Here is a 17180-nt window from a genome sequence, read left to right as displayed (position 1 = left end):
ATTCTAGAGGGTGGTGACCTGCCCTTTTGGAAAACAAGTATAAAATAAAAGGGAGATAAATAGAAAATATCAGTGTGCATAAAGCACTGAGTAGGGATGCATACTCTTGAATATTGTATTATAAAGGTGTGTGCATGTAGCCCTAGCTGGTTTTGCTCAATGGATAGAGCGTCGGCCTGCAGACAAAAGAGTCTGGGGTCGATTCCGGTCAAGGGCATGTACCTTGGTTGCAGGCTCCTCCCTGGCCCAGACCCTGGTCAGGGCTCATGTAGGAGGCAACCAATTGATGTGTTTCTGTTTCTCTCTGTCTTTCCCTCTTTCTTCCACCCTCAAAAATCAATGGAAAAATATCCTCAGGTGAGGATTAAAAAAAAAGTTTAAAAAATTACAGTTCTAAGAAAAATAAGGTGTGTGCATGTATATATTTGGATGTGATATAAATGTATTAACTATGGATCACAGTGGGGAAAAACCCCCAAAATGTTTAAAAGCCACTGCCCTACAAGGTGCTGAGTAATGCTTGTGGGGCTCCTAATGGACCTGTACAGTGTGTCTTTGGGAATACGTAAATGGTGAACCACCACAGAGAAGCCTGCGTAGCTCCTAAGCTAGTGTACAGGCATCTCTCCGAGGCTCTGTGGTCCTATCCTCCTATCTGTAGGGGAGGCTGAAACATGTAAGCGGACCTCCCTATCTGGTTTCCCATCAACAGCTAATGATGTGACGTGGCACAGGCCATTACACTTCATCCCTGCACCTCACCTATGAGAGCCAAAGGAAATACCCCTTCAAGGGACTCGAATGCATACGCGTTTATATGGGTGATTTTAAATACTTTGGAGAAAGATATATCAATGCCATGGTATGGATACCACATAAGGCGCTTGAGGCTCTTGAATACCGATACTGGTAACAATTTCAGAATGAACATTTTCTTAACCTATCTGACATGAACTTTTCTCACGTTTGGGTCACTGTGGTTTAGGGTACTGACCTCAGCTATAGGGAGAGGCCCCGAAGAGCTCAAGGCAACCAGGGCAAGCCTATTCACTTTGCCCCAGTGACTGTTTCAGAAACTGGCACACGTCTCACTGTGGGCCAAGGAGATGTGACAAGAAATTCACTAAAAGAGTTTAGGAGAGCATCGTCTTTCCTCTCATGAGAGCATTTCTGGAAGGGACCCCACTTCTGAACACTGCCGCTGGGGATGTGAGGCCACCCACAGCAAGCAGGGACAGCCATCTCTCCGCCATCTGAGGTCAGGCTGACTTAAAGGGAAGGGCAGAGCGTGGAGAACTGCAGAGAGAGACGCAGAGATCACAGCGCTCCATACCTATCGAAGCCCCGACGGCCTGGCTCGGCTTTGTGAGCTCATAAACCCACTTTCTGAGTTGGGTTTTCCATTTGGAAAGCATCTGAACGGACAAAACCGTCAATTTGATCTAAACTGAATCCATCGAGAGGAGAAAGCCCTTTGGGTGTTAGCTGAGATGAGGCATTTGAGAGAGCTGGCTACATCGACAAGTAGAAAGCGGTGAGGATGCCACAGGGAGAGTCTCCGTCCATAGGAAAAAGTTTTAAGAGACTCAAATTCTTTTGAACCATCAAGTTAGTGTAAGCGCCATGCTCTTTAAAACTGTCTGATAAATTTAATTGTTTTACTGTTTTGCTGCACATTAGTTTCTATATCACATGCCAAGCATTTAAGCCTAAGCTCGCCCTAAATTTAAAAAATACTTTTGGCACAGCCTAGGAAATACAGTCAATAATATTGTCATAACTACGTATGGTGTCAGGTGGGTACTAGACTTACTGGTGGGAATCACTTTGTAAATTATATAAATGTCTAAGCACTGTGCAATACACCTGACACTAATATATTAATGTCAACTGTAATTAAAAATAAAAAAGATTAAAAAAAGGACTTTGGAAGAAATCCATTTCTTACTTTCTATTTTGAAAGATAAAGACAAAAAAAAATAGTAGATGTTCCTCTTATTATTTCAGATTTATTCTGCTATTGGACTGATTGTACTAATCATATTTAGTTCCCAATTTAGGTTTTTATATTCTTGACCTTACACTGACCTTAATAAGAAAAGAGTCTATGGTCAAATCTTTAATTCTTAATACAGTTACAACTATTCTATAAATATTACAATAGAAGCTCATATCCTTACCTCTGCATCTTCCAATTCAACATCTAAAAAGTCAAAATCCTTAAAAACTCCAAACTGTTGTTCACTGGTATTATCTTCCACAGGTACTTCTTCCTCGTGAATTACGTCTTCTGTTGCAGAAATTAGACTAGTCTGTTGGTCACCGACTTCCAAATCTTCGTTAGAAGAAAATACCACCTGACCCCCCCACAAAAAAATAAAAAGCCACCTGTCAGCTTTGTCATTCTGCATATGAGACGTCCTCGCCCTAAGAGCCACTGCAGGCCTCAACTGCCAGTGAACTCAGAGCTTCCACTGGTTTTCATGCTGACGCCTAACTGGTTGAATACTTAATTAGCACAGCTGCCAAGCATCACAAAGACAAGTCATGCTTTTTCATGCTTAGTCAATACTAAGGTTAAGTTAAAAAAGGCAAGCAAGGAGACAATAATTTCCCTCTCTTCCTGGCACAACAGGATTTTTAAAACCTCTCCACATGCTTTCATGATTACTCACTGAGGGGTTCTTTGGGAGGCCAGACTCTGGGCCACAGAGAGCAAGCACATTCATTAGCTTTTCTCTTGTTCTTCGCTAAGGGGGAAAAAAAAATTCAAATGTTAGGATTACTGATAAAATAAGACAATTTCTCAAGTTTTCATACATATAATAAAGTTGATTCTTCTATTTCACAAATGTTCAGGGTCCTTTTTAAACCCTCACCCGAGGACATGCTTGGGAGGTGGGGGGAGAGAATCATTGATCAGTTGTGTTCCGTATGTGCCCCAACCGTAAATGGAACCCGTAACTCAGGTGTATGCCCTGACTGGAACTGAACCAGCAACTTTCGGTGCATGGGACGATGCTCAACCAACTGAGCCACTCCTGCCGGGCATGAATGTTCAGTTTTGATGTTGTTTTACGTACCTGTGATAACTGTGGCCTTTTCCAGCTAACAGGGACCAAGGCATTAGAATTAGAACCAGAGGAAGTAGAAGAAGTACTTCTAGTAACAGCAATAACTTTGGGTTTCCCATTTCTTCCAGCTGTGGTGTGTTGATCACCATATTTGTTTCCAATAATTGGTGTCTACACAGAAACAAAATGCCAATGTTTGACTCAAATGTTTCAACATAAAAGGGTTGACAGTGTATCTATGATATTTTTTTAAACAACCAACCAAAACATAGCATAAGGAGAAAAATTACTTATCATGTGGCAGATGTTACAAAAATCAAAGTTGTCTCTTTTTCTAATCAAGAGATTTCACTTTATTTGAGTCTCTGAGACTATCAGAGAGCTTATTCCTATTTTCAATATAGATCTGCTTTCTTTAAAAACAACCACCTCAAAAAACAAAACAAACAAAAAACCAACCACCTCCAATCTTTCCCCATGTGATTATAAAATACTAGAGGCCCGGTGCACAAAATTCGTGCACTGGGGGGGGGGGAGGGGTGTCCCTCAGCCCAGCCTGCACCCTCTCCAATCAGGAATCCCTCTCACAATCCAGGACTGCTGCCTCCTAACTACTCACCTGCCTGTCTGATTGCCCCTAATCGCTTCTGCCTGCCAGCCTGATTGACGCCTAACTGCTCCCTGATCACCCCAAACTGCTCTCGCCTGCCGGCCCAGTCGCCCCCAACTGCCCTCCCCTGCTGGACCGGTCGCCCACAGCTGCCCTCCCCTGCTGGCCTAATTGCCCCCAACTGCCCTACTCTGCCAGCCTGCTTGCCCCCAACTGCCCCCCCACCCCCGCCGGCCTGGTTGCCCCACGCAGCCTGCTCTTCAGTCATTTGGTCATCCCTCACTAACCCCCCTGCCAGCCTTGTCACCCCATGCAGCCTGCTGTTCGGTTGTCTGTCCGGTTGTTTCAGTTATGATGGCCTCTGGCTTTTTATATATTAGGGTATCTTCTTTGAAAGCTCAGAGAATGTAAAAATAATTTTTAAAAAATCTCACCATTCAGATTTAACATCTACTAACATTTTGGTATTTTTTCAATGCATTGTTAAATGGGCTTCAAAAACATGCTTTTGCAAAGATTCAAGATAAGTAACAACTTCAATGAGAAAGATATCTGGGTAGCTTCTTACTACAAATCCAAAATTTATTTCAGTACAAATTCTATGAAGATTCAAAACTCATTTATATATATTTGGCTTTGTGAACTGTCTTGAATTTGCATTTGAAAATAATATTCAAGTTCATATGCATGTTGTACAAGTCCCTTTTTATAATCTGGTGCCCACTTCCACTCCACCCTGAACTCCACATACCAGCAAAACTAAACTTGCTATTGTTTCCCAAACATGCCATGCTCTTATGGTCATGCTGCCCACTTTGCATGGAATAGTCACCAAAGCAAACCCCTATCTATTTTTTAAGGGCGACTCCACACTTCCAAGGAGGCCTTCTCTGATACCACCGCCTCTGGGTAACTATACTTGGGCAATCTGCCAAGGGACGGTGATTTGTTCATGTGCCCATCTCCCTTATTCCACAAGTCGCCTGGACCACATGTGACTCATCTCTGTCCCTCTATATCTCCAGTGCCTATGCATAGCAGGTGCTTAGGAAGTTTTGAAGAAAAAAATTGAAATTAATTATATCAAATGTTTTGAGAATTCGTATCACTGCCTCAGTTATTCCACCAATTTGTATAGTTTGACCTGGAAGAAAAGGAAAGCCCACTTTGTAATTTTCCCATGCTATGCACTCCACGTTAGAAATTCTCAGATGATACTAACTAAAAAATTAGCAATAAACATACTTTCTATCTTAAAAAACACATACACACCAATAAGCGCTGGATAAATTTTAATACCAAAACTAAACTGCAAAAAAGTTTTTAAAATCTAAGTATTCCTAATCAATTAAAATGTGATTAGATCTTCGACTTGTACCTTTCTCAAATCCCCTGCAATACTTGGTCCATAACTTCACTTCTCCCTTGAAAAATTCTTCCTTTGGCTTGTAAAAAACTGTTTCAATAGCACCAAGGCCACCAAGATTGGGATTAGGTGAAGAAAAAAAAAATGGGGTTCCCAGCAAGGGCCCAAAATCTTTACATGAGATTTATATTAATATGACATAGAGGCCCAGGTTTCCTTTTGGATGGTGGGCCCTGCCTCTGTCATGCACTAAAATACTGGGCTTCTCAGTTCTGTTTATTTTAGTCTTGTTATTCCTTCCACGATTTCAGCTTTATACTTTTGCTAGTACAACACTGAAAAAACCCTTAATTTGTTTTTTGTTTACTTCCACCCAAGTTTTCTTCTGAAACTTCAGATCTGAAAGTCTAATTGACTGCTAGGCACCTCAGTGAGTATATTTCTTAGTCACTTCAGAGTCAATATATTTAAGACTGAACTCATCTTCCTTCCCTGCTAAGAACTGTTCTTGAATTCCCATTCCCTCTGAATGGGACCAACATTCATGCATTTGTCAAAGCAACTGTCCTTAACATCTCTTCTTCACTGACATCTCTTATCCTTCCCATCAAATCCCATCAATCATTTCCTCCGTCTTTTTTGAAAACCATCCCTTCCCTCTTCTTTCCTCTGCAGTTGCCTAGAAACGGTCCAACATAATCTTTGTTTTTAATTAATTAGTTTATTTTATAAGTATTACATATGTCTCCTTTTTCGCCGATTGACCCCTCCCTGGCCACTCCCACCACCCAGGACAAGCCCCTACTGCCCCAGTGTCCTAGTCCATTGGTTATGCTAATATGCATGCATACAAGTCCTTTGGTTGCTCTGTAACATAATCTTTTGCTCAAACTGTTCTAATAGATTCCTTACTGATTCCCCTCCCCTTCTCCCTGATCTATTGTCCATCCTGTTGCCTGACTGATCATCCTAAAATGCAAATCCTAATATTTCCTACTCTAGCTACAAATCCTTTAACAACTCCTACTGCTTCAAGATACAACCGTTTTGTTACTAAGGCAGGGAAAAGCCCTGTGATCCTGCCCCCGCCCTCTATGACTTCGGCTTCATTTCTCTTCACTCTACCTCCGTTCTCCGTGCTTGAAGAATGCTGTACTAACTGGAAGTTTCTGGAGCACCATGCTTGCTCACAATTATAAGCCTCCCTTCACATGCTGTCTTTTCTGGGATATAATCTCCCCACTCCAAACTACCATGTACACATGCCTGTCTAGCATTACTTACCCTTCAGCACTCAGCTCAGACCCAGTTAGACATACATGCATTCCTGTAGTACCTTCAACTTACTTCCAGCCAAGCACTGACCACTATTTTTATCTGCCTCTTTCCCCAAGAGATCGTAAGCTTCCGGAGGGGCCTACTCCCCATCCCCTCCCCATTTCCACAGCGCCTATCTCAGTGCCTCCTCCCGAGTATGAGCAAAATCAATGCGCTTTGAATGAACAGATAAACATTTCTACAAGCGCGCCTGTATCCTGGGCATCTTACCTCGGATATATCAAAATGAAAATCTAAGGTCTTCCCAGGCAGCTCCTTAGAGACATTATTAAAAATCTTAGTGAAGGATATTTCAGGCGAACCCACATCGCCTCCATAGGTCTTGGGGCTATCACTGGGTACAACGAGACTTGCAGAGCGAGACACCACCAGCTTTAATATGTTAAGGGCTTCCTTCCAATAAGGACTCTGATTTAAAAATATAATAGACACACAGAAGTTACAAATACATATGTAACGAAGAACAAAAGTTTAGCTGTACTGTAAACAATGAAAATATTATTTCTATAAAAACTCTTGTAAGTTACTCATTTTTACTCTGAAGTCCTCAACGAGGATCTGAGTTACAAAAGGAAAGGAAACAAGTTATTATTTGTATGGGACACCACATACTTAATAATGTTCCCAAATCAGAATATCTTGCCTTCTTCCAGTAAGTGCTTTATAAATAATAGTAGTAAACAGAGGAGTGATACACATGTGAACGTTCTAAATAAATGAAGTTTATAGTTTTATGGCTCTAAATATTTTAAGTCTTGGAGATAAAAATATTTTGAATATATACTTTTTTTAGACATAAAAATATTAAAACACTAAAAAACAAAAAACAAAAATAACATTAGATTTTTGGGTCCGTGACTCAACCCCCAAATAATTAGTATAAATGCTGTGCTAAAATGATGCTCTCAGGGATTACTGAGTTGTATAGGGTGCTTTCCCCCCTACATCTGTGGTGACTACATGTTTTGGGTTGTTTTTATGCTTTTCTTTGTTTTGTATGTTTTGAAATAATTTAATTGTAATTTACATGATAAATGTATATGTGTAGAAGAACCAATGTCAAATAAAGAATTTATATTTTTCCCTTACGATCTACTGAAAAGAATACATATAAGAACTATTTTTTCTTATTTATGATACCAATATCACATCTCAACCTTATATTATACACATTGTTTTATAGTTGACAATTCTGTGTGGGACGCCTTTAAAACAACAAAAGGAAATGAAAAATCTTTCGCAAACTGAGTTATCCAATTGAATGACATCTTGATATAAAGATGCCTAAAGTACAAAATATTTAACAATAAAAATGTTCACATAATATTGAGATATTTGAAGCATATCACTGTAAAAAAAACAGTTTATATTTAACAAGGTAGAAATTTTTTTCCCCTGACAGTTAATTAGTGGCTCTGAGCATTAGAAAATATAAAAACTTCTTCAGGAAGTTCCATAAATTATATGGGCAATTGTGTTCTAAATGTAAATGATAACCAATAGTTCAATTCTGTAAAATGTTCAATGTTTGAATAAAGCAGAAGTCACTAATTGCAATGGGCCATCAGCTAAATATGACCTCGGTTCACATAACACTTAAAAATAAATTTGAGCCCAGCTGGTATGGCTAAGTGGTTAAGCATTGACCTATGAACCAGGAGGTCATGGTTCAATTCCCCGTCAGGGCACATGCCTGGGTTGCAGCTCGATTCCAAGTAGGGGACCTGTAGGAGGCAGCCAATCAAATGATTCTCCCTCATCATTGATGTTTCTATCCCTCTCTCTTTCTCCCTTTCTTTCTCTAAAATCAATAAAAACATATTAAAGCCCAGCCAGGATGGCTCAGTGGTTGAGCAGCGACCTATGAACCAGGAGGTCATAGTTCAATTACTGGTCAGGGTACATGCCCTGGTTGTGTGGGCATGCAGGAGGCAGCCGATCAATGCTTGTTTCTCATCATTGATGTTTCTAGTTCTCTCTCCCTTACTCTCTGAAATCAATAATAAAAAGATAATAAATAAAAACAAACAAAATAAAGAGTCTGCTCTCTAATAAGTTGTATCCACAATACTGATCTGCCAGTATTTCTGACAGACAGTTCAAAGGTGAAATTCATTACAGACTAGGTTGACTTGTCATCATTCACATTAAGCCAGGTCTGATTTTTTAACTTTCTAAATATCTGGTGCTTTTTATCAGATAGCATTCGGATTCTGCTTTTTATCACTTACACTGAGAACACTGTTCCATTGTACACATTCCTGAAAATATGATTTATGGACTTACCACTTCTTTCCTCTTGGACACTTAAGGTGCCTCTGGTTTTTATGATTACAAATCACTTTGAGATGAACATTTCTGCACATCAGTTTTGTGGTCACTCACCTGTACGTATTTGCCAATAATCTTTATGATCTCCAGGTTAAACTGCTTGACTGGGGCAGCAGAGAGGTCAATGTGACTCAAAAGGCTGTAGATGATCTGCAGCAGTGACTGCTGCATACTGGACAGTCCTTTCTCTAGCAGCTGAAAGTGAAAATTCGGTACTTACATTTATGATATTGAAAAACAGGTGTAAGCCAGGAGTTTATGGTTAGAGGACTAGAAATCCAGAGTCAAGTAAAAGGTAATGTCTATTATCTTAATCTTAGTGTTTTCTTTTAATTGAACACCATTTATATTACGTAAAGAGAAAAATCATTATACCACCACCACCACCATTAAAAAATAACTACCCCCACGCTCTTCACACCAGCCCCTTATTACCTATGTGATCTTGGACATGTTTCTTAACTTCTCTGCTTTTTGATTTTTTAAAATAAAACAGTGATACCACCTACTTTCTAGTATTTGCAGGACAGTTAAATATATAATTTTAAATACATGTTAGTAATACTTTGATAATTATTTATAACTAGAGGCCCGGTGCACGAAATTCGTGCACGGAGGGGGTTGTCCCTCAGCTCAGCCTGTACCCTCTCCAATCTGGGATCCCTCTCACAATCCAGGACTACTGGCTCCCAACTGCTTGCCTGCCTGCCTTCCTGATTGCCCCTAACCGCTTCACCTGCCAGCCTGATCACACCCTAACCACTCCGCTGCCAGCCTGTTTGCCCCCAACTTCCCTCCTCTGCTGGCCTGGTCACCCCTAACTGCCCTCTCCTGCAGGGTTGATCACCTCCAACTGCCCTCCCTTGCAGGCCTGGTCCCTCTCAACTGCCCTTCCTTGCAGGCCTGGTCCTTCTCAACTGCCCTCTCCTGCTGGCCATCTTGTGGTGGCCGTCTTGTGTCCACATGGGGGCAGGATCTTTGACCACATGGGGGCAGCTATATTGTATGTTGCAGTGATGATCAATCTGCATATTACTCTTTTATTAGATAGGATAGAGGCCTGGTACAGGGGTGGGGGCCAGCTGGTTTGCCCTGAAGGGTGTCCCAGATCAGGTGGGGGTTCCCTTGGGGCGTGGGGCGGCCTGAGCGAGGGAACTGTGGTGGTTTGCAGGCTGGTCATGTGCCCTGGTAACCCAAGAGGAGGCCCTAGTATCTGGAATTTATTTTCCTTCTACAATTGAAACTTTGTAGCCTGGAGCGGAGCCAAGCCTGGGGCTCCCTCCGAGGCCGGCAGCCATTTGTTTTGGGGTTATAATTGAAACTTTGTTGCCTTAAGCGGGTGGGCCTGGCCAGGGTGTGCAGAAAGCTTTGCTTCCCCTGTTGCCGGCGGCAACCCTGGCCTGCTCTCTCAAGCTCCATTCTGCCGCCATTTGTTTGAATTTGTTTACGTTCTATAAATGAAACTTTGCAGCTTGAGTGGAGGCTTAGGCCTGGCAATGGCCGGCGGAAAGCTTGGCTTCCTCTGTTACCTAGGAAACCTTGCTCTCTGTGGCTGTAGCCACCTTGGTTTGGGTTAATTTGCATACTCGCTCTGATTGGATGGTGGGTGTGGCTTGTGTGTGTCGGAGGTATGGTCAATTTGCATATCTGTCCATTATTAGAGAGGATTAGAGGCTCAGTGCATGGATTCATGCACTGGTGGGGTCCCTCAGCCTGGCCTGCGCCCTCTCACAATCCTGGACCCCTCAGGGGATGTCAGACTGCCGGTTTCGGCCTGATCCCCGCAGGCCCAATCCAGACAGGAGGGAGCCCGATCCTGTGCATTGAGCATCTGTCCCCTGGTGGCCAGTGCACGTCATAGCGACCAGTTGACCAGTCGCTTGGTCGCTTAGGCTTTTATATATATAGATAATGCAGAAAGGATAACTTACACTAGTAAGAGCAACATTTGGGGCAAAGCATCCTCTCTACAGAGCGGACAAATGCTGCCACGTGTGGCACCCACGGGCTGATTGTGCAGGTCCAGACCTCAGAGCCATGACTGGAGCAAAGGGAGAGCTGGTCTAAGGCACTTAAATTCAAAGCTGATTAAGGAGGTTAGCACTGGTTTTATCCTGACTCTTCTCCTAAAGGAGTAGGTATAGGATACACGGAGAGACTTGGGTGCATTCAGGCCGGGAAGCTGCCAGGCAGATGGCCCACAATATCAGCCCTCTTAAATGTACAGCTGATGGGAGTAAGCCTATCAGAACACTTCAACAATTCACACAGTCCTGAAGCACTTTGTGATAGTCAGGGGCGCAGCTAAGTTAAAGTGTTATGGACAATATTTACAACGTTCACTGAGTTATGAATAATGTCTTTTATGTTTACACATAAGCATTTTAGGTTTAATTTAATTTCTAGAAGCCAACTTTTTAAAAAGGAAGGTAGGTACTAGTTTATCATAAGCTGACAAACATTTTTAGTGACTAGGAACTTCTTCCTTTTGAGGTTCTCTTTGTGGCTTTCTACTCAGTAACTTCCTAGGCATGAAGTTACTCCCTCAACAGATAAATATTAACTTTTTATGCGGTTCTAGGGCTAGTTTTTTTCTTTAAATAATTCTGTTTTTGGCCACCAAGATAATATTTTAGATCAGGAAACAAATGTATCATCAAAATAAAAAACGCCCTAGCAGAAATGCCTTTGCACAGCATTATTCTAGTAGGGATTTCACAGTCGAGAACTAATTGTGTAGGAACAAAGATTACCATTCTCAAGGATCAAGACCTCTAAAAACTTATTTCCCATTTTAAATCAAGTTGAGGTTTACACTATTTTGAGTTCATATCATTTAAGGACAGTGAATGAAGACATAAATACTGAAAATGGGAAAGAAGTTTACAAAAACTTCCTTTATACTTGAAAAAAAAATCATTTGTTTTTCTTTAAAAAGTGACGCAATCTATAATCACTCTCAAAACAATTTAAAGATTAGTATCAGTGCTCCTTTTAGAAATACGTCTGCATATAAGTTTTGCCACAAAGCAGTTAAAGAAATCCACCACCACCCTTTGGTAAATTTACCTCCGCAAGGTAAGTCACCAGGTTGAACGTGGTCTCCGAGAAGGAGTCGTGCAGGTACCGGCACACCACGTTGATCCAGTTGGCGCAGTCCCTGGAGTACGTGTGTGTGCTGTACAAACTCATCATGTGCGCCAGGTTGACAAGTGTTGGGCATTTTTCTTCTGCACAAACCTAAAAAAATAAAACAATTTCATTCACCAAAAAATAAAGATGCAAGTTTAAGCTTGATTCCATACTAAATATATTTAGTGAAACAAATGTTTAAGTTGAAGCTTCTAGGCATTTTATTTCAATGCAGTAGAAAAGTTAAACAGAAGAGAAAAAAAAGAACACGACATTAAGAGACTAGCAATAGATAACAGGGAAAGATAATACGTCAAATACTCCCGTGGGTGCTAAACAGTATGGCTTTTTCTCAGTCGGATGCTCTGTAAAACCGTCTTTGGTAAAAGTCCATACATGGTTTTGTAAACCCTGTATGTCATTTTGTTACTGTTTTGTAAAGAGTTTTGTTTTGTAAAAACTATACAAAATAGGCTCAGACTGGGAATTCTCTGGGAGGGTCAGAGATGCCTGCTACAAAAATGCTTTAGTCTCAAGCTACCTGAGGTCCCAATAGAGCAGTAAATCGCAAAAAGCCTCAACGTGCATATTACACTCAAAGGACTTCACTGGACTCTGCAGGATGGACCTCAAACTGCTCTCTAGGAAACTGCCTAAGGCTCTTAAGGTCCTTGGCCAATAGTTTCATTTTTCTTTAATCTTTTATTTTTTCCTGTTTTTTTTAGAGTCAATAATTTACATTGTCCTACCCTCAAGTTTGCCAATTCTTTCTTATGCATGCTCAAATCTGCCTTTGTGTTTTTAGTGTATCTTTATTGTTGAAAATATTACAGATCTATACCCTCTCCCCCAAATCATTATAGGCCGCTTCAAAATATACTGACTTCCTGCAGCACCAGGGGAGCTGAATGTTGGGGACCTTACTGACCAAATACACCTGCTTAGTCTGTCTGCGCCCTAAGTCCTAGGTGGAGATGTTCCTTTTATTCTTCTCTGGGGACACCCCAACAAAGCAGAATTGGAAAAAGGCCACACTACTCTTATATTTCTATCACAAAAAGGCTAGCCTCCATGAAATTTATTTTAGTTTCTTTTTCCTCACTTATTCCTCCATCTGATTGATGGTTTGTATACTATATATCTGCACAAAATGCCTGGAGCACTGAGTAAAGGAAGTGGCGTTACCTTTCAAACTACAGATATTGTAACTTTTAGATGACTCTGACTTTTATTTTGACTAATCATGTGGACGCTGTCACTGGAGAGGCCCGCGATACGGAGGTACGCAAGACTGTGCAGAGACTAATACAGCACCTTAGAAGCTATTTTATAAAGTCATTAAAACCAGCCGATTTCATACAGGAGTAGCCTCTTACCCATACAACAAGCACCAGAATGAAAAAACAAAACAAAAAACAAACCTGATTGATATGGCTTATATGTATTTCAAAATACACTATGTTATCATACTATTTTTAAAAAATCACATCATTTTACAATTTCACAATTGGTTCTTCTTCAGGAAAAATGTTTATAGTTTAAGGAATCTTGCCTGAACAATAAGAGATCCCTATAGAATTCTTACATTCTTAAATAATATTTTCCCCTAAAGAAGGATTTTTAAAAACCTGTATTTAGGACAAAAGGAATATATGCCGTGCAATTTTATAATAGTCCAAATGCTTTAGATTTTGGAATTTTGGAATTACCAGGTTAAAACCGGATCCCAAAAGTCTCATAACAAATGCTTATCGCGCACTATTTCTGCCATAACGAACAGCTGAAAAGGACAGTATCTGTCCTAGTGTTGCCTCATTTTAGATTCTATGCTTTCCAACGGCACAAACAGTAGACCCAGAGGTATCTGCATAATGAGGAAGCACATAATGGCGGAAAATTACTCGACAGTGTGAGAGACTAATTAAGAAATCAATTTGATCCATATCCTGCAGGTTGCTAAAAGCATACAGATGGAACCTCTGTGTGCTGCTCAACAGGAAGAAAACAGACATAAAAAAAACCCATAATTTATAACTCATGGAAAGCCATATATTTTATTTCTTAAAAAAAAAAAAGTATTTGGAATTTCCTGTTCTTTGCCTCAAATTATGACAGAGGAGGCTTCACACTTGAGGGGCGTCCACACCCTCCCAGCGGGGTAGCCGGGCTGGGCTGCTCGCTGACCACGGCACGCAGCCAGGAGTTTATTCAGCACATTTCAGCGGAGGCTCTTCAATGCGTCTACTTCCTTTATTAGGGAATGTATGCTTTTTATTTTCTTAAAATCCCAGAGTAAGCCAATATACTCCTCCCTTCCCCAATATTTTTTTTTATCCCACATAAAGGGAAAAACACACCCTTGCTTACATTTTTCTGTGTCATTAGAGTATTAAATAAAAATTATTTTAATAAATTATCTATTTCATATAACTTTTAGACTTCATTCATGCAAATATATTTTGTTGTTGTTGTTTTTTTAGGCAAATAATCACCTTCAAAGCAGATGCTTCCATGAACTATAATAATGGCTCTTCTTTTTAAATACATGCTTTTCAAATAATTATGTTAAGGATCTCTTCTTATTTAGAAATTTCATTTAAAAATGGAATCAACAGAAAAAAAATGGAATCAGCAGTATTATTTCCTTAAGTTTTTTCTTGTCACTAATTAAATATCATGTATCAAGATAATGAAAAGAGGCTTACTCTTATTACTGCTAACGCGGTTAGCTGGGCCAGTAGGACTTGTCACTGTACTGGCACCCAGAGATAAATGGGCACTTACGAGTGTTGGCATGTGGGCCACCCAGAGGTGGGTATTTTATTTGGCTTTCTGCGTGCCTGCTCTTCCCATTTCCTGCTGTGCCACTTGTTAACTGAATCTCAGACTTTTTTTTTTTAATTGCTTATATAAAAAGTTCTTCCAGAGGATGTTACTTGCTTGGTTCCCTTCTGATCCCAACTTCTCTGATTTCCCCCCCAGTGTTAGGTATCTTACTGACCCTGCTATTCACTCACCACCCCCCAGTTCACCTAATTCCTGTTGTACGTAATTACTTGTAAATTTATATAACGACTTCTTACAACTGTTTTTATTTTTAGTCTGAAAAACTTTATTTCTAAGACTGAATGTGACCTCCCCCAAATAATTATTGTTGATTAAGTGTAAGCAGAAGGCAAAATATCTGAGAGTTCTTTATTGTTCTTAAGAGAAGAAAATTGTTCAAAATATAAAATTTAATCACATTCTTTTGAAATTAAGAATTATAACACTTATAAAAAATGCTAACATGATTTAAAAAGTTACATTTCTCTTTCAGAACTGTCCAATGGAAGGGGAGGAGCCAGATAAGGAAGAAAAGAAACCAAGGGGACAGAGAGAGAAGAAGAAAAGACTATTAAAAGGAGAAAGGCAAATGTAAAGAGAGAACTTTCAGAACCCCAAAGTACGTTCTGCCTTCTTCCTCCTCAGGGCCTTTGCACATGCAACTTCTCCTTAGAAAACTTCCACCCTCAGCCCTGTTCTTTGTTTCTGACCCAGGGACCTTACTCTGGTTATTCCCATTCAGTCTTCAATGTCAGCCGACTTCCTAGTGGAAGATTTTGTTTTGTGCCTCTACAGTACTTTGCCCTCTCACTGTATTTACGACTCTACGGTGATTGTCTACTTCCTTGATTTCATCCTCTCTCTAAGGCCCGCCAGGTAAGTACTCCATGTACTTGGTCAATGTATTTGCAGCACCTCACCCAGTGCTCAGTAAATATGCTAGTGAATAAATGAATGAATTAGCAATTGCCAGAAAGGTAGAGGATAAAGTAGGGAAACGAAGCAGAAAAAGACGGATTTAGAAGAGTGTTACTCTGATGAATTTTATTCACTGTCATTTTAGCAGTTGTAACTTGAGTCATTACTATACAACACCTTTATATGCATAAAAAGAATACAAATTTAGATGTGAAATTCAGAAAGAAGTGACAGTAAAAAGATCTCCCTTGAAGATAAAACTCTAGAAACATTTCCCTCTCGTGTTACATTTCAGCATAACATTTGCTTACCTTTGCTATTCGGCTGGCTGTTTCTTTGCAAAACTGAGTTGGGCTGTCAAAATGCTGGATTAAGTGAGGCAATAAGCAAAGGATGTTAAGAGGAAAGCCTATATAAAAAAAAAAGAAAGCAAACAACAACCCATGTTATTGACATAACTTCAAAAGTTAAAGGCATTTTTTTAATGGTTCACAGAAACCATTTACTTTTTATTTCCTGGAATACTAGATCTTCTAAATATTTTTAGCTTTTACCAAAGAATTTAAGCTATCTCCCATATTTAAAAAACTGTAACTGTATAGAAAATCAGAAACCAGTAGATTTCCAAGCAAACAGTAGCTTACATTTCACTACAGTAAAAAGCAAAGCGTAGGAGCGATCCTCTTAGCATTACCTGACAGCTGGGAAGGGTCCACCAGCGAGTGTTTGGAGACAGCAATGAGTTTACTGAGGAGGTGCACGGTCATTTCTTGCGTAGACACTGAGGTAAAACCTTTAAGGAAGAGCTGTTGAAGGCCTGGGAAATTATTCCATTTCAATTTGCTTTGCATGCTTTCGATCTTCTCTCGACTCTCTGATTTATCCAGAGGCAAATGGATGAGCAGTTTGTTGAGAAGCCTGAGAGCCAGGAGGTATTCATATTCATAATCGGATTCTAACAAGGATGCTCCTATCCAAAAAATGGTGGCCATCAAGTTGGCAGGCTCAGTAGTGGACTGCACGTCATACAAGCCCCTCTCTCGCAGAGAGGACAGGCTTCTAGTCCTGGCTAAACTATTGCCATGGTTTATCCGTCCATCCATTATATCCAGTGTGTTGCTTCGCCGCCGGTCACCTCTTCGGTCACCAATTAAACTTAATCTCAAAGAGTTACTTCTCGCGCTACTGTTACATCCCAAGTAACCGCCACTATTAATGGGACTTGTGCTTAGATTTAGTTGTCCAGTGCTTTTCCTGTTAGCTGCATACTTGTTTCCCATTATAGGATCGTGATATGAGGTTCTTTAAAAGAGAAAAGACAAACGCACGCACGGTCATTTCTTTTGCTACATTAATTTTATGCTTGGAAACACTAAAAAAATGGTAACCGTTACCAGGGAAACATCATTTTAAGTATATCTGACGTTGCTTAATCAAATTTGAGTTCTTCCCTCCACATTAAAACAAAATGTACAACAGTATCTTTTCTACTGTGGCCCACTGCTTCCTTTGAGTTGGATAAGGTCTGACGTGAAGTGAAAGTTCTGCTGTAGTCATTAGTCATGGATATAGCTCTGCTCTGGGA

The 17180-nt window shown here is 40.3% G+C and overlaps 1 protein-coding gene across 11 annotated transcripts in view; it reads right to left on the bottom strand.

The window, feature by feature from the left end:
- FRYL (FRY like transcription coactivator) overlaps positions 1–17180 on the bottom strand; it is a 245723-nt gene that overhangs the window by 31808 nt on the left and 196735 nt on the right. For all 11 annotated transcript variants that reach the window (XM_079771144.1, XM_079771135.1, XM_079771136.1 and 8 more), the window contains 8 exons: positions 16290–16897; positions 15907–16004; positions 11789–11959; positions 8774–8914; positions 6599–6796; positions 3084–3245; positions 2676–2750; positions 2181–2357 (listed from right to left, as the gene is read on the bottom strand). In XM_079771144.1, the coding sequence (XP_079627270.1) occupies positions 2181–2357; positions 2676–2750; positions 3084–3245; positions 6599–6796; positions 8774–8914; positions 11789–11959; positions 15907–16004; positions 16290–16897 (1630 nt within the window). The remainder of the gene's footprint in view (positions 1–2180; positions 2358–2675; positions 2751–3083; positions 3246–6598; positions 6797–8773; positions 8915–11788; positions 11960–15906; positions 16005–16289; positions 16898–17180) is intronic.

Source organism: Cnephaeus nilssonii (assembly GCF_951640355.1).
Source record: "Cnephaeus nilssonii genome assembly, chromosome: 1".
In the NCBI taxonomy this organism is placed as follows: Eukaryota; Metazoa; Chordata; class Mammalia; order Chiroptera; family Vespertilionidae; genus Cnephaeus; species Cnephaeus nilssonii.
This window is presented reverse-complemented; position numbering and strand designations above follow the sequence as displayed.